We start from the raw sequence: 24,843 nt of genomic DNA on the forward strand, positions 1-24,843 counted from the left end.
GTGAAGCCTCCAACATGACAGCAACACTGCAGCCAAAAATCCTGCTCTAAATGCAATGGGTGACTGGAGCTGGAAAGCTTTTGTATATTTGCTAATCAGCATCTTCTTTTTAGAGGCAGAAAGTACAAAAGAATCTCTGCAAATAATTAAACACCCTAATTCTGGATTATCTCTGATTAATGAAGAGGAAGGCGCAGCATCTCAGGAGCCTGGGAATGCTGGGCTGCGATTATGTCATAATTGATCCCTATTGTTTCCAGCTGAAGTTTATCTATCTCATTTTCTCACGATTGTCTCCTCTCAGCTCCTTATAAATTAGATCCAACTATTAGCAACGATCATTGTGCTTTTCCTGAAATACAGTCTGAGCACAGTGCTGAAAGGGTAATGCAAAGTGAAGGGCTCCTAATGTAAGTTAATTTCATATGTATGTATTATTTTTAGAAGGGGCTATCACTGCTTTTTTTGGTCTCAACTCTATCAGCTTACAGTGATGATTTTGGGGACCTTTGGGGCTCGTTATTCTAGCTTGCAAGTGGGGTGTTCTAATGCTTCAGTTTTCACCCTGCACTGTATGGATCCATAAGGGTATGTGGACTTTCTAAAGATTCTACAAAGGGAATAAAGAAGACCTGTCCCATTGCCAGGACTGGCATCCCCTGCACAGTGATCTGCAGCCCTTCAGGGAAACAGCTAGGGCTTTGCAAATTGATTAAAAACTCAAAAGTCTTTGGTAGTAATAGAAGGGGATGGAAGCCAGAACTTCTCAGATCTCTCCCAATCTGTTCCAAAAACTGCCTTAGCATATGGAAATTACTCTTCCTCTCTCTGAGTCAGTTTGCTTGTAGCTAAGAGTGTTAGCAATACCTTCCCCCACTCTAGTGGTGCATGTGACCCTTTGAAGTCTTGATCACTTCTGCACTCTGGCATATATTCATGACTGCACCTTTCGGCCCTGAAACCTTATGTAAGAGTTCAGTGTGAGATTCCTTGCATGGTAATGCAGGCCAGAGAAGCACTGCCTACATTTCTCTGATGTCCAGAGGAGAACACCTATACAGGTACTGGCTTTGCAGCTATGAAAGGCTAAGATTCAAATTTTGGTGGTGGCAAGATGGTAACCATCACATGCAGATCTCTCTCCCATCCCTGCTTCTTCATCAGAAACTGCCTCATGCTTTGTCAGACCAAAGCTGCTTGGAGCCAAGACAAGCTCTGAGCAGTCTGTCGTGGAGCTCTACCTGTGATATAATAAGGTACCTTGTGGTTTGGACTAACCTGAATGTCTTCTGTACATTTGGCCTGTGGTTGTTTGTAACAAGTATGTGTAGCTTTCTGATAACTTTTACACACTTCCTTACTGTTTCTCATAACCCCAGAGGGAGGAGCATTCAGCATTAAGTCCAATACAAATAAAAGAAAATTCATTTTCACCCAATAAATTGTAAAGTTGTGCAACACTGCCCTGGAAAGCTGTGGAGGTCAAAACATAAGTGGATTCAAAACGTACTTGCTAAGTTTGTGTCCTTCAGTGCCCATTACAAGCAGTGTGGGAATTCTGGATGCAGCTTTGCTTTAAGAGCTCCTCAGGCCACTGACGACTGGACTTTGGAAAGCAATAACCAGGAGCACATTTCCTTGTTATACCTTCTCCACAACCATATTTATGGGCCAGTTCTGAGGACAGGGTACTCAGCTAGATGGACTTTCACGGTAGCCACGTAACTTTTCTTACATTCTTCTTTTTCCTCTTCCAGGGTGTGCATTTGTGAAATACTCTTCACATGCGGAGGCCCAAGCAGCCATCAATGCCTTACATGGCAGCCAGACAATGCCGGTGAGTAGCTCTGTAACACAGGCAAGTGAGGATCCGTCCAGCCTTTGCCGCCCTGTGGCCTGATTGAGGAGGAGGGATGATTTATCTACACTCTGCAACTCATCTTCCAGGAAGGACGGATAACAGCTCAGGCATGCAGGGCCTTGGGTGTGCTTAACTCATCAGTGGAAAGGCCAGGATGACACTGTCATTTCACACAGGCGCAGAACCCCAAAGGGTGTTGTGTTCTGTCACCAGCAGTTTTGATGACCTGAAAAAAAGACACATCATTCAGAGATGCCAAACACATTGGGTCAAACTCACCATGAGTGTAACCTTTCTAGTTTCAGAGGGATGAATCCAGTAGAAACTTGTGTCTAAAGGCTTCTTTGTTTTCTCTCCCCAAAGAGTCCCTGCCTGTAGGTGAAGAACTTTTTGCCAGCGTTCAGCAGAAAGCAGCATGTTTGCGTGATGGCACTAGAGGTTGGAGACAAATCACGCGGTGATGGGTGCCTCTCACTGCTACTACAAAAGTGCCTACCTAGGCATAAATGTGGCCCCCTACATCCAACTTTTGAAAGACAGTCAGACCAAATACTGGATCTTCCAGGAAACATTTGAGGGTTCATTCCACTTGGACAATTATCTAGTAATATGGGAGTTTGAGCTTGATAGATCAGGAAAGTAGAAATGGAGATATATTTTCTATGCAAAATGGTATTTGTACACCATCACACAGATCCAGAGGAATGTAAGGCATTCCGCTGTCAGCAAGTAAAGACAATCTGGTCCAGCATGTTTTGGTTTATTATAATGGTATATTATTTTTATTACTAATTATTCACAGTGTAAATCATGAAAGGCTAAGAAGCGTGCCGACAACTTGGAAAGGATACAGGAAAGCTCAATAAAAAATATTTAAGAGTGTAAAATCTCCCTCTCAGTAAGAAACTCTAATGTAAATTCATGAATTTATCCAAATAAGTTTAAAGTGGGCCTGGCAGATTGTCTCTAGATCTTTGCAGGGACAAAAATGGAAAATTCTTTACAGGGGAGAAGGTTTCTAAAAGTAGCAAATCATCAAGATCTCATTTTTTGGAACCCCTTCTTAGACAAATTAGTTTAAAAATGGTACATATTTACCAGTGATACTACTGAAAAAAATCTCCTTAAAGATGGGAGGGGGTGTCAGTTTTTTGAAGTATTACAATACTTTTAAGAGTATCTTCCTAAAAGATTCCTTCTAACAAAACCAGATGTTGGGCTTGATGCTGACATCCCCTAGTGGAATATTACAGGCATCTTTCCTGAGACAGGTCAAAGAGGTACTTTTAATGAGTTTCTTTCAAACTTTGGCCCAAAGTGATAGTGTCTATAAACTGACATCAGGAATTGCAGTTCCATAGGGTGTGGTACCACAAAAAGGTGTAATAAAAAGTCAGCCCCTGTCCCAAAAATCTTGCAAGCTCATGTGACAGAGGTGAGAGGAAGACAGGAGAAAACAGACAAAACCCAAGGAGACCTGAAGATTTTAATCTAGATCTAGTATACCCAAAATATGCTTATCCTTCCCCAGTCCTTTTCCTTCCTGCTTTCAGCACACTTTAGATAAGAAACACCCACTCATTTCTCGACCACACGGGAGCAAATTTCTGTTCCATCCTGCTGACGTTAACTGAGTTTAGAATGTGCAAAACGATAAAGAATTTGGCCATTTCATGGGTCAGTTTTTTTATGGGACCATTTTTCCTGTTTACTTATTTGACTCAAATACCTGTTATAGAAATGTTCTTGAATAACCAGGTCTGGGCATCTGAAAAAGCATCACAATTTAACCCTCGCTAGATGCACATCCCAGGCTCACAATCAAGTTTCCGTGGTTGACAAGTTTCCGTGAACTGGCTGAACCTCAGCAGCAGTCCACGTACTTACTCTTAGCTCATAGTAAAAGCAAGTGGAAAATTATTAATTTCATCCTCTTCATTACAAGGTAAGTTATGTGACGTTGTCTTGTATCTGCCACGAGCTACGAGCAGGCACACAGGCAGTTACCATGGCTCAGCAGATTAGTGAGGACCTGTCGAGTGACTGCCAATTGATCAAGACGTGGAGCACACAGTTTTTCCCACAGGGCCTCAAAATTTCTAAGGCTCTTTGAATGAGATGGGCCAAATCCTGCAAGTGATCTCTGTTCCCATTCTCGTTTTCATGGTGCTTCAGGGTGTGCGGCTTCTTTCAGGGCTTGGATGTTCACAGAGAAATGCAGCCACCTCGTGGTGAGATGGCGATGTAGCCCTTGTCCTTGGAAAGGAGTGGTGCATTGCTGCCATCTTCCTTCAGTCCCCCCTCCTATTTCTCTCACCATTAGAACTGGCCTCATTTGTCCGGCTGTGATGCCAACTCAAAGTTGCTCCTGTGGTTCAGCCAATTTAAACGTCTCTTGCCTTGTCCTCGTGTACTACCAACGGGGCATCCATCATCATTCTTGTCAGGTCTCGAGCCGTTCGTTCCTGCGGCAGACTCCTGTTTCTCCACAGCTGTCAGGATTATTGCTCTACTGTGACTTCCTGTTCACACAACATATGTTGCCTAATAGTTTCAAAAGGCAACTTTCTTTTATGAAAGTTTTTTTCTTTTTTTTTTTTTTTAACCTTTCCTTGGACAGGTGCCTGACCACCATCGTCACAAGCCCACTTCTTTATGCGAGGCACTTGTTCCTCCTAAGGGCCCACCAAACAGGTTTACAGCTTTCCAATTTTCACACAATCAATTGCTTTTAAAAATAACATTCCCAAAATCCCCTACTTTTGATCAGGTCCAAAGTTCCTTCTGACTCTACCTACCAAGAGGCCTCTTGGGGGTCTTTTAAAATCATATTGCCTATCAACTCATCAGCTTTACAACAGTGTTTTACTTCATCTCTATGTCCTCCTTTATGAGACATCATATTTTGCATGTATTTAGAATGTATTTATAACAATTATATGCCCTGTACTTTTAGCTTTGGTTACTCTGTCCTCCTGTGTCTCTTACCCATCCATATGGGCACATAAGCAGGTCTCTTCACATGATTCGCACCCCTTCCTCATCCAAGCCTTGTCACTAGCAGCCTTATCCACCAACACAACAAATTCAGCTAGTACTTCTATAGTGACAGCTTGCAGATCTAACTTCTCTACTGCAGGACTGACTCTTGTCCAGACTAAAATCTTGGCCTGTCTTTCCAGCATCTCCTTGTGGATGTCTAGCTGTCAGATCAAGCTCAATCTGTATAAAACAGAGCTCTTGAACTTTTCCTCCCAAACCCTGTCTCCTTTCTCCTCCGCCTCCATTCTCAGTCACTCTGGACAACATTATCATTCTACCTGTCAGTCATGCTCCTACCTAGGCATCATCTTCAGCTTGGTTTTCTCCTTCTCTCCATGTCTTCACATCTGGGCAACAGCCAAATGTTGAAGAGTCGTTCTGCACAACACATCTAAGATACAGCCTCGTCCGTCCACCCATGCAGAATAAACTCTCCTCCACACTTCATCACGCATACCTAAATCGCAGCAGCCTTTATACTACCCAGAAGGTACACAGGATTAAAGGCTATACTTCTGTTGCACCTTTTTCACCATCATCTCACCCACTGGGGCACCTCAGAATTTCTGTTATGAATTAATTCCTGGAAGGGGTAGAACAGTACTGTTATCTATGTTTTCCACACAGAGGCAAGAAGAAGTGAAGAGTGTGATTCTTTTGATTTAGCTTTAACAGTCTAAAAGTTTGTAAACCATTCTAAACATCTTCTAGGATTCCTACAGAAAGGAGGGGGGAGAGATTTCTAGAGATTTGTACATTCTTCCCTTCATCTAACTGTGCTAGGATGGGCTAAATCACCTTCTGGGCATGCATGTCCCTTTCATTAATTATAATGGAGATCTCCATAATGGCATTAGACTGAATACCTGAGGTGGCACTCATCTCACTTAATTTGAGACATCCAGAAACTAAGGAACTATGTCTGAGGTTGTCATCTAAGTGTTTGTCATCTAAGCTTCTGTTATAATCAATAGAGAGAAATAGATAGCTCTGGAGGAATTTTATTTTACAGAAATAGATTTTGAAACCTGTCAAACCAAAACCCAAACAGAAGTGTGCTTTTTAGCTAATTTTAGGCATTGGATTCCTATGGTCTGCCAGTTCCATAATAGTGGTTCTTCACCTGAAGCGCAACTTAGAATGAAAAAGGACCCGTAGTGCTTAAAAACAAAAGCTAAAAACACTTGCTTCCTGCAGATGCCTCAGAGTCTACAATTGCCTTTGCTCACCACTGATGCACCCCTGCCACCCTGAAATCCTTCTGCTGCACTTGTCGCTGCCACAGTAATCCTGCTGGAGCTAAAGATCTAGAGTGACTCTACACCAGCTGACGTTAGCCACCTACAAGTCAAATATTAAAGCTGTTCACTTGGCCTCTTGTCTGATGGTGATTTCTCCCACATAATTCAGACATATAATTTAAGATTGCCTGAACGAGCCATGGAGGCATCTGCCTCCCTGCTGAGTGTGCAGGTTAGAGTGGACGCAACTTCATGTCCAATGCAAGGGGACCTGAATCCTGTTCTGGGTGTTGGTGCCCAACTAAAGCAATCTGGCATGCAGAAACCAGGCATCTTGCATCTGAGTCCTTTGACTCCTGATCCATTAGGTGTACTGTGAACTTGCTTAACACACTAATCGTCAGCACTGCATTCATTCTATCTCTTTATTTCATTAATAGAATGTAAGGTCATTAAGACTTTCAGAACACTGTAAGGTGGCTTCCCCCACCACACAGGCCAAGTCCTCTTTTATTTTACTATAGAAGTCTGCAGTAGCTTGGTCAAACCACAGCATTTCTTCTGTATCCAGGCAATAGAATCCCAAGTCTATCTATGCCTGGCTGAACATCTTCCGTGAAAATTACTTTTCAGATGGAATCCTTGGTTTCGTGAAAAGAAAGGAAAATGTGAGACTTGGATACAAATACTGAACAGATGTCTGCCTTTCAGAGAAAGATTCAACTTAGTTGAACTTCAAAAAAAAAAAAAAAAAAGTAGTGCAACCCAAAACTTTGTTAACTTGGGGGCTTTCTTTTCAACATTTTTCTGTGTAGCTCTTATCAATACAAATGACAAAACCAACTTCAAATCTCCGCTCATGAGCCACCTGTAGCAAATTATGCAATTACTACTCAATGTTGTTAGGCGACAGACCGATTAGATCTCTAATTGTTGTATTTAATCATTTTTTATTAATCAAGAAAATATGAATGACACAACACCTTGAACAAAGTTGACTTTCAGCTTCCACCCACCATGTTCTTTGGAAGTCCACCCATAGCACTGAAATTCCCAGCCAAACACGGTTAATAGTCAGATGAAGTGATTCTCTTCTTGCCTTATGCAATGTACTATCTACCCACTCACACCATAAGAGATTTTTGTCATTAATTAAGTTGGAGGAATTTTTCACCTGTTTAGTCTGCCAAGTAAGAGTGACTTAAATATGAGATTGTCAAAAATCACCTCAAGAAACAAGTGTCATTGTTAGTACATCATGTGCAGTGGCCCTCTCTCAAACTGATGGCAAATGGGGCACCAGTTCTCATTTTCCTGGCTTCGGATGCTCAGGCACCCTATCGAAGAAACCAATCCCAGCTCACATTTATGACTGCTGTTATTATTGCTGTGCATTCCTACGGTGCAGTTATGACTTTGCAAAGCACTGTGAAGTTGCCTTCAGACACAGTCCCATTACAGAAACTGGCCGAGCAGCTGTTCTCACCCCCTGTCAACACAGCAGAGGAATATTTAGGTGAATTAGGGATGGAAGGGAAAGCAGTGAGAGTCTGCAGAAGGAGCTTTGAGCAGGTGGAGGAAAGAAGGAAAATAGGCCTTTGTGGGCATGATGAAGTTGTAGCCCGGGCGCCTCGTTTGCAGAGCGGCGGGGAAGCGGCTGTTATTATGCGTGCACGCTGGCACCAAAGTGCTGAGTCGGCAGAAACTCCCTGGGAGGAGCAGCGTGGCGGCTCCGGTGAGTGGGGGGCCACAATGCTGTAGATCAGCTGAGGTATTTTTAACAATTATTTTGATATAAACAGCTCTGAACTTGAGGAGCTCCATGTAAATGGGAAGCAGTGGGGCTTGTAATTAGATTTGTGTACACTTTCATAAATTGCCGGGAAACATCAAAGCCGTGATAGAAGGCTGTGGTGCACTTTATTTCCTTCTTCTGTTCTTCTGTTAATTGAATGGTTGATGTGTGGATAGGAAGTGTTGGCTTCGCGGAGTACTATTTACAGACCCGCTGACAGCTGCACTGTGAAAATTAACAGGAACAGAGCAGCCTCTGTCACAGCTCTTCCCATGAGGGACTTGCTTCAAATTGGATCATTTCTTTCATAGGAGAAACTTTCCTCATCTCTCCTCCCTTCTTCACAAATGTGCACACACATCCAGCTGCACGCTCCCCTTCTCCCTTCAGGCTCATTGCAGCCTCTAGTACTCAGAAGGAGGGTTTGTCATTTCCACAAAGTTGTGGGAGTTCGACTGCAGTTCAAAACTTGTAGCATATTCCTCTTCCAGCAAGACACATCTTCAGGAAGTCAACCAAATCCATGAGCTGGGTGTGTGGAGCCACAGCTTCATGTTTGCAGGTCTCACCTCAACAGGAACATGCTCTTCACCCTCTTAGAAACGCTAGCAGATTTCCTCTCAGACTACTACTGTTGGAAATGTGGTTATTGTTGATGTGACATGGAATTGCTGTGTGCTAAGCGCCATACAAACCTCTTACAGGAAAGTTCCCACCCTCAGCAGCTTACCAACTAAAGGCTAGGGTTGACCTGGCTGAATTACATCAAAGTGTTGGTCAAAGTACAAAACTTTGAGGTGCTCTGTAGTCTTATATCTACACCTCTCTTACAGTTCATGGAGAGAGACTAGCTCCTCAGGGAGACATCTGTCTGTCTTAAGTAATTGATGGTTTAGAACAGATACCCCAAATGGCTGCAATGGGGTCATCCGAATGTCCCTCTCAGGGACAAGACACAAGAGATAAGCAAAAGGAGTAACAATGCAATTAATCAGTATATTTAGCCAGTTCATAGCCAAAGTCACAGCAATCCTTGTTCCTGGTCCCAGTAGAGAAGTAATAACCAGTGAATACTTGAGCATCTAAATCTTAATATCTACTTAAATCTGGAAAACAGAATTAAGAAGGTCAAACTTGAAGCCATCAGTCCACCACCTCACTTCCCAAGGGTGTCTTCAAGATATCCAGGTAACATAAACAGGAACTTAGACAAACCCATAGTACAAATAGATAACAATTAAACAGACTATAATTCAGAGTATCAATTAACCAACAAAATTTACTCTCATTGAGATTCCAGCATGAGCTCAAGTTCTCAGTTAATAAAAGCCGCCTTGTGACAGTCAGTAAAGAGATAGAGAGTCGCTGACCCCCTCAGGCTGTCAGGGTAAACAGGAAATGGGAAAGTCATTAGACTTAAGTTTTATATGCACACAAAAACATAAAGGGGGGATTTTCAAAGGTAATTCCCAGTGAAAGTTGATGACAGTCCAGCATCTAAGTGCCCTTTATGCCTCACAGCTGAATTTGCCCTAAAGTTACTTGCCCAAAGTCACAAAGTTTAGGGCAGAGTGGAGTATCATCAATGCAAGTCCATCTGCTCAAATTAATGCAGGAGGCTGAGGCCTTGTTTTACACTGCTGATGTTGGAGAAGCTGATGTAAGAGAATGGAGATGCCAACTCAGACCCATTTTTTTTTCTCTTCACTGTTGATCTGTTCTCTAAACAACATGCACTCCATGCAATGTCTTTGTGTAACACACAGACCAGATTGTTTAACTCAGGGCAAGGCACAGCATACCCATTCCTTCTATTAAAAAATAATAATGCGTTAGGAACACATTCATAACTCACCAGCAGCAGGCCTGGGCCTCCTTCCAGTATATGAACGATTTTTCTAAATGTGCTACCTAAACACCATTTATAAAGTCATTGGGATGATGTCCTTTGGGATGAAAGAAGCAATAGATGTGTAATACCTAGGTGTTAATTTGCAGTCATTTCTTCCATCAAAATCCAATGGCTCTTGATAGCTCAGACTCTCTTTCCTTTGGGCAATGGGTTCTGGCAAGAGGGGGACTAAGGTTTGTAGATGATCCCACCCCACTGCTGCCACCAAGACAGGTGAATCTACAACCTTTGGGCCAGCAGTTTCCCACTGTTACCATCATTTTCCTTAATTCTTTCTATAAAAAATAAAATCATAAGACCGTGTTCCCTGCCTCTCCCCTTGTTCCATAAAAGAACTAATAAATCATGCTTCTGGGTCCCAGAATAGAAATCCAGGCAGCCTGGCTGTCTGACAGAGGTATGAATCATACTGGTGCCAAAGATGGCCTTTACTTCTCAAGTCACATCTCCGTAGCCATGCAAGCATCTGGCAGGACAGTGAAGAGACCCATGGGATGTGACAGGGTTCAGTCGCCATCTTCCCCGGGCTTCCTTGCTCTCTCCAAACCGCAGCGTTCATTGCCTCCAAATGGGATAAGAGGCATAACTGCTTGTGAGCCGCATGGCCTTGCTCTAGACAAAAGGATTTAACTGGCACCATAACATCTCTTTACAGGTCCAAAGGGAGCTGGGAACTGAATCAACAGCCGTGGAGGCAGACGGGGGAAAGTGGGAGTGGGACCGTGCCACTGCCGAGCATTGCCCAAGTCCTGGTGCTGGCAGCAGCCCCTGCGAGGCTCGTTGTGCCCAATACTTGTCTCATCTGGATGAGATTAGGACTTGCAGGGGATAAAATAATTCACAAGCACTGGCCTTTCTGGGGTATCAGAGACATTGATAAGCCTCCAGCCTGGGAGGCATAAAATGCTGCCTGCCTGGCAGGTGTGTTCCCAGCCTACTGAAGGGAGCTCCACCGGGCATCGCCACCTTCCTCTAATAAGAAGGTCGTCTTCCAACCATGGACAGGAATGAAGATGTCAGCATTAGGTCTTTACCTCTCTGCTTGCTTTGGGGGTGTTTCTTTCTTCCCCCCTCTTCCCTTCTTTCTTTTGTGCTAAACCTCATTTACAACAGTAGGATCTTCCCTTTGATTTAAATGGGCTTTGGATCAACATTAAATTACTCTGGATGCTTCTGCTTGTTTCCTGTTAATCCACTCCTTCCCAGCCCTGCTCAGGTGTGTGGTCTAGATTGATAACACACATTCTTGTAAGGAAAACAGAAAGACCTTAGTAACTGGTAGATTGCTATCCCTATCCAAAACAGAGCCGACAATAAGTGATTCAGTAGCTGTTATCCAAATGGGTTTTGCAAAGATGAAAATGAATTTTTAAAAGGCAAAGATGTATTTAGATCAAGACAATAACTTTCAGATAAGACCCTCAATTGAAGCCCGCACGAATTCACAAATGCGAAGCATTCTACTGCACTGTCTTTGCCTGAGATGTCTCCTGGCAAGTGAAATCAAGTATGGGAATATGCTTGACTTCCCATCCTGAAGGTCTGCGTGGTACTCTCAGGAACAGTGGATGTGAAGTCTCACCCGGCAGCAAGGAGACATGTTTCAGTCTTGGTGGAGTGGAATGCAGTGAGGGCAGATCCTTCAGCATAAACCAACTTCTTATTCCACCAAAACCAGCAGAGCTTCACTGAGTTTACACTATCTCATGTTTCAGTTGACCACCTGTTTCACCCTACTAAAGCACGGGTGATACATCCCTGCAAGCAGAATCATTTATCGCTTGATGACCCTGTGGTTGTACGGTGCTTGGAGATCTTCGGTTTAAAAATGCTGCAAAAATGCAAATACTTCTTACTATCCCAGTCAAGCAACATGCTTTACACCATGATAGCCTAGAGTCATACAGCATCATAGTGATCTGGAGTGCCTAGTCATGTGCAGTGTATTTGCAAATCAGTGCCGCTGAAATGTTCTTTTATGTCACATGCACAGTTGAAAAGTTTCTGCCCAGCTTGCCAGCCCTTCTTCAACATCTGTTTCTTTCCAAGTCATCTTAGGATGTTCACGTCCTCATCCTGAACTGCCAAGGAAGAGTGGAGCTCATGTGAGCAGAGTCCCAAAGCATCAGGGGCTCCATACCTGGTTGTGATGCTGCCTTGCTGTGACAATAGACAATTCACTTTATGGCTCTGGAATTATTCCACTTACCTTATTTTCATCCTTGCCTATTTAGCTAGAGGTAGAGATCATTCAGATACTAGCTTTCATGGGGCTGTATGCTGCAGCTACCGAACATTTTCTTAATAGTAATAATAACTTATAAAAAAATTATGTCTAGTCATTATTTGTTGCTGTAAGAATATTTTCAGGGAAAGTATATTTTTAATAAATACAGAACTAAACATACCTTATCTTCCAAACCATGTTACTCTTATTGGGAAAGGGAAACCTATAACATTTTCTTTTGAATTTTGGATTTTAAGTTTTTCTTCAAATAGACAAAAAATAATTATTTATTGCTTTCATAATCCTAAATAGCGGGTAAGAATTTCCAGTCTATTGGTATAACAACACTTTCCACTTCATACTGCATTAAGGACAGTGGATGACGATTCTGTGAGGACTTTTATCATCTGTAGACTGAGCTGAAAAACACAGAGCTGCTTGCAGAACTCTGCTTTGAAGTTTAGGTAGTTTGGATATCTGGCTTTGATTTGAGGGGCATACTAATACCCAGGTTACATATCAAGTTCTTTTTAATTAGAATTGGGTACAGTGCCACCAGAAGTCAACAATTCTGTTGCCCTGTGGAAAGCAATAACTTTAGCTCAGAGAGACACCTGCTAAGTAGTGTATGGGCAAGTAAAACCTAAATCAAGCTTCCACTCCAAATAAATTACAGCTCTGGAGACCTGTGAAGGGAAATACCTGCAGCAACTCTCTCTGCTTAGACACTGCATGAAGAATCCCCTCTACCGAGGGAGCAGCATTATCAAAGGGTCTGTCACTCCAGTCCTGGATGAATGCCTCCTTTCCCGGCTCCATCGCTGTCACTCTCATCTCAAGTGTGTCTAAACCAGCTCTCAGGACTGTACAGTGGAAATCGCTCCTAGTGACTGCCGTCCTACTCGTCTTTCAGATGGGACATGAAATTGAAGTCCTGAGTACAGAAAAACATGGCATATTTCACAAGAGGGGAGGGATGTTAGTCCTGGTCATCTGGCCATCTTCCAGAATGGGTAATTACATTTCCACCTAGCTAAAATTCCCTCTGCTCTACAGTTTTAATTGGACAGTAGTTTCTTCTTTGCTTGTCTAAAATCCCAGGTTGGGGTCAAACCCCCACTGGCTAATTCAGCAGCCCTATTTTCAGAAGAGCTACACAGGCATTTCCAAAGAAAGTCTGACTTTGTTTTCAAACTTAGGAGGCATCACACCAAATGGCCTGATCTGACAGAGCCCAAAGCAAAGAAATCCTCCACTGGCTTTCAGGCCCTAATGTCAAGGATCCTTGTGTGGAAATACTAGCCTGAATGGCTTGCTGAAGGTCAGCATCCTCCCAGCTCCGCTTTGCGGTCACAAAGTGAGTGCTAAGGTAAAATTTCCAGCACAAGCAACCCCATTCACATGCTGACACTTAGGAAGGTAGTCTGACAGCCCAAACAAGAAGTATCCAGCATTTAAGCATTTTAGCTGGTGTGCATGGCTGACATTTTGGAAGGTACTTAATAGGATCTGTACACATTCAGATCTCATACTCAAGAGCTTTAGTCACCGGTACTTTAATGTAACAAGCCCTTTTTCAATATTTTGGCCCAGAACTTTTAACTGGCTCCATTTGAGCTAACCAAGATATAAAAGTCCACCTATATGAGAGAGACACTGTTGCAGTAAAGTACGTAAGTGTATGCTTACCTCCAATAAGACTTTCACTAAGCTTAAAGTGAAACATGACTTAATGGCCTTGGCAAATTAAGCCCAAATATATCAGTTTTGCAAGAAAAAGATGTCTAACTGTCTGTAGAGATCGGTAACCTACTGAATCCAAGGAGACTTACAGGGCTGACAGGAAAAGAAAATTCAGGTTTGTATTCTGCAAGGAAACATCTTCACAAAACTTTTCCTATGAATATTGTTCCAGGGAGAAGCAACTTTCCCTGATGCTGTGCAGTATTATTTGGTCTCCTGAAAAGCTTTTGCTTAATTTGTATATAGACTCCATTTGGAGGGCCATAACTAATGGGAAACAGTCCCAAAAACCAGGCAAAAGATTTGTTTTCCTTTATCTTTAAATGAAATATCAATGGATGGATATTTTATTTTTAGTTGAATATGAAATTTCACAAGTGACCTGTCAAGCTCCCATTTTCAAGAATGACTTTATTTCACATGTCAAGACAGGCTGGGAAATTAGTTTTTCCCACAGAGGACTCTGATTAGGGATTACAAAGTGAGTGTGGTGCAGAGTGATTTTTCCTCCATCTTTTCCCTCGCCCCGCCAGCCTAGAGAGCATCTGACTCTGCTGACTAAGGGGAGCAATTCATTACCACGCATGGGAGGGGGACGGGAAGCAAGATAGTCATATTAAGTAGACTTGCTGGCCCAAGAGAGAATAGGGAAAGCATAACACTTAGTCCTTATATTATTCTTTTCATCAGTAGATATCAAAGCACTTGAAAAAGGAGGTTGATTTGATGGGAAAGGAGATAAATGCCAATTCCAAGTAGCCTATTGCAGAGGCACCGGCAGGAATGCTTACTTTCATGATAGGGTCTCTTGACTGTGGATCTGCAGGGTAGAGAAATAAACAGGTCCTTCCCTCAATAAAATGCAGAATTAACACACAGATCTCAAAGTACATTTCAAACATTATTGACTTACCCACTGTAACTCTCTTGGGTGTTGGTGAAATATAAAGTCCAGTCCAATAACCAGAGAGAGCAAGAGGGAGATTATGTATTACTAATAAATGACCGAGCAGACAGGACCTATTGCCTTTGTCAGCAGACAATGGCTGATTTACACCATGGTTTAACTGCTTTTGGAAGCAATAAATAGTCCAGATGAAGGACTCCGCAGTTTTTACCCCATGGAAAATCTGGCCCATTCTGGGGCATTTCTAATGTTATCCAGTGGATTAGTAGGAGTCACTGGAGTAGAAAGTAGTCTTGTTCTGCTGTAGATGAACAGCACTGTTTGGCTCCTCTGATAAAAATCCTGCACTGGGTGATCTTATAGAGTTTACTGCCTGATTTCCTTTAGGCCATGTGAAAGGGCTGCACATGAGGAACCACATACAGAAAACATCAATCCCAAGGTCAATCTTCATATTCAAGAGCAATGCAGCATCTCTGCTGGCTACATATCTTTAACTGCTTACACGCATATCTCATAGCAGAGCACTCTTAAAACCCCCTGCTTTTTCTCCTCTTTCTTTGTAGTGTGTGCTCTAACTTGCTTCTATTTGCTAACGGCCTTTCTGCCCTGTGTATATGATAGTGATGTTCAAAGAGTCCTGAAGTCCTGCTGCGACAAGCAACCCAGAAAAACATCTCATAAGAGGCAGTCTTAGATCCCATTGGGTCAAACGGCTGCTGTGCAGTCACTATGACTCACATCAGGAGGAAAGAACACTCGAGGGGCAAGAGATTCATGTGGAGGTTACCCATGTTTTCATGATCCCATCTACAATAATAGCTTGGTTTTCAACAGTGTGAGGCATCAGCAATTGCCTGAGGCAGTTCTCTGGCCCTAAGACTTCCAGGGCAAATAGGGATAGAAAGAAAAAGGGAAGGAAGAAGACACCAACTTATTTACACTTCTCTGTCCTGCTGACTAGAGCAGGTCACATCTTCAAAACCCATCTGCAAAATGAATACTCATTCCCCCTATTCACTTTCAAAATCCTCCATGCTGCATTGTGCCCACCATGCTGCAGCCTCTGCTCTGCAAATCACGACAGCGGCTCTGAACAGCCCAGTCTGCTGCGGACCAGTGCCTCCCTCCCTCCAATACAGCTGCAAATAGGTTTAAATCATTAGATTCAGGTTACCAAACAGTCTCTTGGATCAGGGTTAATTAAATGAGTGTTGAAATCTAATTAAGGACTGGTCCAGGTGATAATTAGCAGGAAATGTATGCATTAAAATATTCATTTGTCGATGAGCTGCAATTAAGAGTGTGATTTGGGGAAGGATCAATAACTACATCATGTGATTAAAAAAAATGAAAAGTCGCCCAGCCTTGAGCAGAAATGCAGGGGAATTTTGGTTAGATTTTTTTTTTCTCCCCGCCCTGCTTTCTGTTTTGCCCTTATAATAACTTCTGAAGACTGCTTTCCACCTTTGAATAGAGCATTCATCTCTCCATCCCTTTGTCTTCCTGAAGCACTTCTTTCAACCCCTTGCTCTTCACCACATTGTTTGAGTGGGCTATAGATTTATTAGAGAGAGACTAACAGGTCAAAAAGAAAGATTCTTTGCCAATGAAAATCACTTCCTCCCAGAACAGGCTGCTAATCCAGGGGAACATCGCTCATTGTGTGGCCTTAGATTGTTTTGGGGTTTTTTTTAGCAAGTTAATTCCTCAAGTCTTTATTCATAACTGAGGATCTGGAGAGGCTATTGAATATGCATAGCTTGGACTTATATATATGTATGTCCATAGTTGTTGTTCACTACGCTATTCCCAATTTGTAGCAGAGCAACTCCGCTTTCACCGAGACTATTTTTTTTCTGATTACAGGCACATAGGGATGCGTGTAAGCCAGTTAATAACATTCCCCCTGTGCAATCCCAGGCAATCCCACCTCTGCTAGAAAAACAGGGGCCTCGCAACAGCCCAGATCCTCTGGCATGGACCTGCTCTTCCTCTACTGCCACAGCCAGAGGCCGAACTGGCAATCTCCCCGCTGACTGTATTTCCATCAGCAAATACCAGTGTGTCAAGTGGGAAGCGTACCATGGGAGCACAATGACTTCAGCTGCTCTTTGTCAGTCTCTTGACAGCTCACCTGTCCATCTCCCCAGGCTCGGTGGCAGCCCAGCTCCCGAGGCAACTCTCTGCCTGCTGTCGGGGCTGCTGCCAGAACCCCCCTTCCCTGCACCCCTCTTCCCCAGGGAAGGCTGCACTGTGGGGAATCAAACAAGCCATGAAGTTAGGCCATCCTTGGAGCCAGCCAAAAAACAAATCAATGCTTTCCTTCCTAAGCAGATCTGTGTCTTCCCATCTCCGCCTCCTGTCAGAAATTTAAGAATCACAGTTACTGACCTTTCATCTCATTTTGGGGTGAAGAGGGATTTCTTTCATTCCCAAAAGTTCTACATTTTTCCACAGACTTCTGAAGGCAGCTCGGATGATCATCTGTAGTTCTGCACCGGTGTTGACTGCAGACATAACCCAAACATTGTAAAGCTTTCCTGGAAAAGTGTAGCATTAAATGTGGGCTCTTTTGTGGTAGCCTCTATTTCCTACTATTTCATACTGTTCATGGAGAGGAAACTTAGGTCCATTAGGTACTATTTTTGCCCCCCCTAGTATAACAGTGCTGAAAAGATGCTGCTTCGTGATGAGATATACACTCTGCTCAGCATACTTAATCCTACCTCCAAGGCCAGCACAGAGTTCTCACTGGGCATGGGGGTTACGAGACATGGCAGTGTGAAAGGGTGATGCAGCTCAGGGGGTGTAGCATGCACAGAGCTAACACATTCCATCAAAATAAATCAGTTCACAAATCCTACCACATTCATCCAGCAAAAGCTCCTACATTTTGCTGCACTGAGTCCAGATCTTTGTCCCCTGATGAGGACAACATGCTGGGCCAGAAGGTCTTCTGTATGTTGAAAGAATAAGGCAACAACTTTTGCAGAGAGAACATTAATGACAGGCTGGGAAGTTTGAATTTCAGAGGAAACTAGGAACCAGGCTGCCGGCCTCAGTCATTCACCCTCCAGGGTCCTTTACTTCCTTCCTGATGCTCTCAGCCTCTTGCAAAGGTCAAATTCAAAAGGCCTGAGAGGCTGCATGGCCAAAATCATCACCAGCCGGATCCCATGCTACAAAATCTGCGTTAGATGTATGGATTGCATGAGCCAACCGTGTATCAGGCTAATTCCCTTGTCTGTCTCCCTTTGTCTCCTGTCCTGCAGGGAGCCTCTTCAAGCCTGGTGGTGAAGTTTGCAGATACAGACAAGGAGCGTACAATGAGACGCATGCAGCAAATGGCAGGACAAATGGGCATGTTCAACCCCATGGCCATCCAGTTTGGAGCATATGGCGCCTATGCACAGGCAGTAAGTATAGACACGGATTCTATGCATTTTCATGGGAGCAGGAATAGCTCCTAGAACTGCACAAAGGCACACATGAGCAGAGGAACAACTGGGCAGAGGAGGAACCAGTGATTTCTCCATTACACTAGTTACATGATGAGAGCAAACTAAGCCATGCCATCCAGGGTAGACTAGGGCATCTCCCAGGCAAGTCTCAAAGGTGCAATAGCCAATTCTAGCAGTAACCACACTGTGATCATGGGTGCACCTATGCAAAACACTTCCTATGGGGTCTAAGCCATCGCTGTCAAATCCAAACACAACTAGCCTTTGAGGATTTGGATAAAATAGGACTGAATTCAGCTTATACTAGTTCTCTGCCCCACGTCAGCACCTTGTGGTGCCAAAGAAGGTTTGTGAGAGCACAAATACCTTTCTGGTCCTCCTCTCCTATCAGGCCACATAGACTGAGCTGAATGGAGGAGATGGCTCTGCTCCATTTGGCCAGGCCCCTGCTGCACCATGCAACACTGTGGGTACCTTTGGAGTGACCACAGGATAAAAAGGCAGCTGTTGGCAGAAGTGCTTTTAGATTCATGAAAGCGTACTAGATAATACTAAAATGGACAAGCAGACATACACACACATACAGTCCTGGCTCCCCAAAACAGTATGATTTAAGAACACTGGGAAAACGCATCAGCTATTTAAAGCAGTGTTGCACTGTCTAACTTCAGGTATCCTACTTACATACCAAACCTGGACCCTGGGCCCCTGAGAAAATGTGACTGTACAGGGACCTGGGCTCTTGACGAAGCTCTGGCATAACTACCTTTCCTCAGGCTATAATTAACAAGGACCTGCAAGACAAGATCGAGTTCAGGTAACTTGGTCTCTCTGCCAGAAATTTCGGAGGAAGGTAGATGTGATCCCTGCAGCAGGCAGACAGAATACTGCCAGGTGACGTTGGCTGCCTTCTCTGGAGCAGATCTGCAGGCTGTGACAGTGCACCACCTAGGTGCTTCATCCATTTGGTGGTAAAATGTGGCCCTCTTGTACTCTGTGCTAGATTTGTGTACGGGAGTGAGGTGGTTTAACCCCAGCCAGCAACTAAGCACCATGGAGCCGCTCGCTCACTTCCCCCCGCCCAGTGGGATGGGGGAGAGAATTGGAGAAAAAAAAGTAAAACTCGCGGGCTGAGATAAAGACAGTTTAATAGGACAGAAATAAAGAAACTGATAATGATAATAGTAATAATAATAACAATATGACAACAATAATAATAATAAAAGAATTGGAATAGACAAAACAAATGATGCACAATGCAATTGCTCCCCACTTGCTGACTGATGCCCAGTTAGTTCCCAAGCAGTGATTCGCCCCCCGCCCCCAGCCAACTCCCCCCAGTTTATATACTGGGCATGACAGCATATGGTATGGAATACCCCTTTGGTCAGTTTGGGCCAGCTGCCCTGGCTGTGTCCCCTCCCAGCTTCTTGTGCCCCTCCAGCCTTCTTGCTGGCTGGGCACGAGAAGCTGAAAAGTTCTTGACTTAGTATAAACACTATTTAGCAACAACTGAAAACGTCAGTGTGTTCTCAACATTTTTCTCATACTAAATCCAAAACATAACACTATATTAGCTACTAGAAAGATAATTAACTCTATCCCAGCCAAAACCAGGGCAAGGAGGGAAGTACCATTAATCCCACTTTCCAGAGTAATATCTTTCTGAATGAGAGACACCAAATGCCTTGCCTTAGGTATACAGGGCCAACTCAGGAATCACACTCCAGTGTACCCATACTCCCTCCAGCGCACTGGCCACAAGGCTCTGCTTTCTTCCCTGCCTATTTCTTTCTTATGCATCGGCACCATGGATTTCCCATCACATCCCTATGTTCTTTCTTTAACTTGAGGGCCTTGAAATTTCTGCCCTCCACTGAGTGTCCTGCGCCTCACTGAACACTTCCATATAGAGTCATGAGGATGTGCTGTAGAGCTCCACAGAAGTTTCCCTTCTCCTCCCAACTCCTGGTGGTAATCTGGACTTTTTTTATTCTCTCCCCATTAGACAAATTCTATTTTTCCTTTCATTTTGCACTGTTCATTTTTAATCCCAGTCAAAAACAATCTTTGTCTCTTCCTTTGTCCCTTGCTCCCCTCCTCACGTGATGGAAGAGCTGTCCCATCCCCAGCCTGGCTGTGCTTAACTGTCCTCCTGGCCAGGGTAGGCTGCAGGAAGAGGAAAAGAGACAGTAAATCACAGCTGAGCCCAGGTCAGTGGCCAGCAGCCTGGCAGAAGGATACAGCATTTGTGCTCCCAAGTACCAGGGGAATTAACAGGAGACAACCCATGGACAGCTCAGGACAAACATCTGCAGATGTTGTCAGGCAGGAGATGTGGCTCCAATGTTACACAACAGGCATTGATCAGGCAGCTGGAGAGGTGGTAAAGACAACACTGTCTCGATGCTCTCATCCAAGAACTCTCCTGGCATAATCTTTAATCTAGAGTAATTTTTCTAATTCCAGCCTAGGTTTATAGTGACATAAAAGAGGATACAGTCTGCACCTTTACCCCCCCAAAAGTTCCCTCCATCTATTTCTCACCAGATAATACAGGACATTATGAGGGTACGTGCTTGAGTGAGGATTTATTGCTGAAGGAAGAGTGAAAACAATTCCTGGGTCTGCTCCTGCTCCACCTGAAACACATGAATATTTTTCCTATTGATTGCCATGAAGGCAGAATTGGACCCACCCTCTTTTTTTTCCTGGTAAATATGCTAATAAAGGGGAAAGAAGGAGTTTTAGATCTTGACCCATTGGATATGACAAGCTGGTGACACCAATTACCCTGGGGACTTCAGAGCTGTCTAAATGATGGGATCACATTTCCGTGAGGTGCCTGTACACCCAGAGCGTGCTCAGATGCTGTCTCTCAATCAGTCTCCCTATCTGTGTCTCTCCCTATCTGCTTCATCTCACAGTCTCACACAAAAGGGAAGGAAGGGAGCGCTGGGGCTCTGTGATGTTCCCTCGGTCCCGATTAATCCACCTTGGACTGCTGGCTCTTAGATATCAGGGTGATTGGCACCTCGCAAATGCCAGCAGGAGATGGAGGGATCGATAGGAGGAGAGGGAAAGGGGGGGGCAGTTTTATTCAGCCCGAACTGAAGTTGAAGAGCTAAGGCAAGTCAAGAGAAGGGAAGGTGAAACCCTGAAAATGCCAGAGTAGGACAGTGAAGACAGCTGATGCCATTGCCACCAGCAACTCATGTGACCTTGGGTGAATCATTTGACCCCCTGGTCTCATTTCCCCATGTACAGATAAAGCTGATGATCAGATTTATTTATTTTTCCCTTCTCCCTCAGGGACATGGCTCTCTCTTGTGCTGTCTCTCAATGGGTTTTCACACGGGGGGTATGATGGTAACACAAGTTTAAGAACTGCCTCAGTGCTTAGTAGTAAGGCCAGGACTAGCAGGAGACACTAGGCTCTCTGATTTGTACTTGTAACCTGTCGTCCCAGCTATTCCACTGCAGTCCAAGCTTGACTGATGTCTCCATACAAGAGTTCCCAAGCAATCCCATGCGAGCTGGTTAATCAATAATTTACAAGGGTGCCTCCCCATGGAGGAGGTTGCCAGGTCCCCTAGGCAGCGGTTTGTCGCTGAATCTCCCCCAGAGAGGCATCATGCACATCACCAGGACTGGATTAGCTCCTGCCAGAAGGTCTCCATGCATCAGGGTGGCCAGTGCAGCAGAAACCCACACAGTGCAGCCATTTCAGAGATCAGTGGGCAGCCGTGGAGTTGCAAACCCAGCAGCACCACTGAGGAGTGGCGATGAGGGTCTCAGTCCATCAGTGTTTGACTGATAGTCGTTAGTGTTGCCACCAGGACTGCTTTGGGCCCCAGCTCCTCTTTAAGTTACCTCCTTTGTAGCTCAGCGAATGGCCACATCACAGTTCACTCGTGCTGCTGCTCACTGCCAAGCCGCTCAGCCTCAGCTTAAGCAACTTTAACCTTGATAGCAGCAATGGCCTCACATCGGCTAAGCAACTAGTCCTTGGCTTCAGCAGCCATATGGCCTCAGATCCAGAGTTAAAAAAAACAGGGAGCAAAGGGAGTTCTCCTCTGGGTCTGGTTTTGCCTCCCTTCCTCATGTGTCACCTGCAAAGCTTGCCACTCTGTGTGCTGTTTCAGTGACACAGAAAGTCTCATCATCAGACCCTCTTCACCTCTTTTGTATGCAGCTCAAAGCAAGTCAGGTTTCATGGCTCCCTGAAGCTCCAGAGCCCCTATACTAATTTGTTTCAGGTTTTTTGGATTGTTTTAGGTTTTTTTCTTTTCAGCAATATCTTCCCATACTCATTTAAGTTCCCCTTTTATGGGGCAATTATTTATTTTAGTTCACACATGTATAGGGCACCAGCCTTTTTTGTTGTCAGGTTACTGTGGATCTACATCAGCTGGGTATTGATAGCTCTTTCTGCAGTCTCAGTTAAGGCCAGCTTGAGGTATAGATCTGAACTCAGCCTGGAGAGAAGGAAACTGATGCTAGGTGGCACCACGTTTGATTTGCTGCCAGTCGAGAACAAACCTGCAGGCACACACTCCCGCTCAGAGCAGCACAACACACCTTTTTAGACCCCAGTAAGCGGTGGGGTGGCCAAGCTCCAAGTCATAAGCAGCAAAAATCAAGCCAGACTATGAATGGTGGTAGTATAGTTCTGGCCCAAATAAGCAACAGTGGGAAAAGTTCCTGCAGGTCTTCTCCCTGTGAAGAAAGTATCAAGTAGTTATCAGCTGTCTCATGTCACTGCTGCCCCACCATGCAGAAAAGGAAATGTGCACAGATTGAAAAGGGTTGGGAAGATGGGAAAATGCAGAAAAGCAAAGCGAGAACAAAGGAAGGAGCCTTAGAAAGTGACAGATACTGTATAAATTATTTAATTTTTAAATAATTTAAAATAAGATCAAAGTCATAAATCAAGTTTGCATAAAAAATGGGGTGGGAGTGTTAGCCATGGTCTCCTGGCCAAATTCCAGCTGTGGGACTGATTGCATCCTGCAGCAGGGGACAGGCATAGAGTTAGTGAGTAAAAACAGACAGATGGGCACAGAGGCAACATAGGCAGTGGTAACATTTGCTCTCCAGCCTGCACCAAGCCCTTTCCCGTCAGTAAATCCCATCTCCCCTCACTCTGAAAAAGTACAAATGGCTGCAGCTCTGAACTGCAGACAATAACTGCAACAAATCTGGGAACATCCAGCACAGCAAAGCTCTCAGTCATCATCATAAGTGGTCACCTTGGGAAGTTAGGACAGCAGTGACTACCATGCTTACCTTAAAAGCCTAGGTCCCAGTTCCTGTGGAGATGAAAGGATATTTCTGCTAAATGATCTGAGGTAGTGCTGAAGGGAAGAATTGCTTCTTCCAATATTTATTCAATTCATACTGTGAAATTATTTTGGAAAGATACTTAAAAAAAAATCAGCTAGCCCTATGAAATCAGGGAAAATTACTGAATATTGACTATTTTCTGCATATAATAGTTATTATATTTAAATGACCAAAATGGGACAGTATATTTGGTAAATACTACCTGTTATGCAAATCACTTGTTCTGATCCATTCCAGAAGAGGAAGCTATTTTGAAGCCATAATACTTTGTAGCAGGGTTAATACCATATTTGTGATCATCAGCTCCTTGGTAATTCAGAAATAATGAACACTCAGATTTGGGCTCTATATGCATTTTTAGTTTTAGGTTTGGGTTTTTTTCCACAGTTCTCAGGAAGTTAGAAATCCAAACTTTTGTGTATCAGGCCTCAGAAAGACACTAAGACACATGAATCCAGGTGTTGCACTTTTGTTTAGGTTTTTTAAAATCTTAATTAAATTTGAATTTTATTTTCAAAGCAGAAATTTCTGTTCCCAAAAAGACATTAAAAGATGTCTGAAGGACCATTCTGATTTTTTTACAGAATACCTTCTGTTTGTTTGAAGGCTTGGAAGATATTTTTTATTTTATTTCCCAATGGTCAGTTAGGTAAAACAGACGCAAATTTGTCAATTATGTGATTTTACCAAATATGAGTCCTCTTTCTGCTTGATTGATCACTTTACCTACCTATTAATATCACAGGGGTACCATGAGTATTAATTAGCTAAGTGTTTGTATAGATCATCAGAGGTGGGAAGAGTGGGATGCTGTTATTACTTTTATTTTTATTACTGAATGAAGAATATGAAAAGTCAAACAAAACATCATGTGATTCAGAGACAAGGATAGAAAATAACACTGAAAAAAAATGAGAAGGTCATCAGATAGTTCAGAATAAACCTTTTCCAAGGGCAATGATCATGCTATTTCAAAAAGAGCTCATCAGAAATAATCCATCTCTCTCCTCTTCCCCTTCTTCAGTTTCACATGTATTTCTTTTGGGGGCTGGGGGAGGCAGGCTGTAGCATCCTTGTCCTATTTCTAGCAGGACATTTTGGCCTTGAGAAAGTTCTTTCATCTCTCCGTGCATCTGTTCCTCCTGTAAGAGAAGGACAGCATTTCCTTTCCTTGAGTGCGGTTGCACAACCCTGCTGTCTAACAGCCACCTGATGCCAGAGGCAGCCATCCCATTCCCAACCCCACCTCTGGCCACGTGTCCTCACTCCACACCACTAGAGTGACAGTGACCACACAGGCACCCG

At 43.7% G+C, this 24,843-nt stretch overlaps 1 protein-coding gene across 1 annotated transcript in view; it reads left to right on the forward strand.

Moving 5' to 3' along the window:
- Positions 1-24,843, forward strand: part of CELF4 (CUGBP Elav-like family member 4) — a 715,059-nt gene that overhangs the window by 613,438 nt on the left and 76,778 nt on the right. Inside the window, exons 5-6 of the mRNA XM_075019814.1 lie at positions 1,758-1,837; positions 18,004-18,147. Coding sequence (XP_074875915.1) covers positions 1,758-1,837; positions 18,004-18,147 — 224 coding nt within the window. The remainder of the gene's footprint in view (positions 1-1,757; positions 1,838-18,003; positions 18,148-24,843) is intronic.

Source organism: Buteo buteo, chromosome Z (assembly GCF_964188355.1).
Source record: "Buteo buteo chromosome Z, bButBut1.hap1.1, whole genome shotgun sequence".
NCBI classification, from domain to species: domain Eukaryota; kingdom Metazoa; phylum Chordata; class Aves; order Accipitriformes; family Accipitridae; genus Buteo; species Buteo buteo.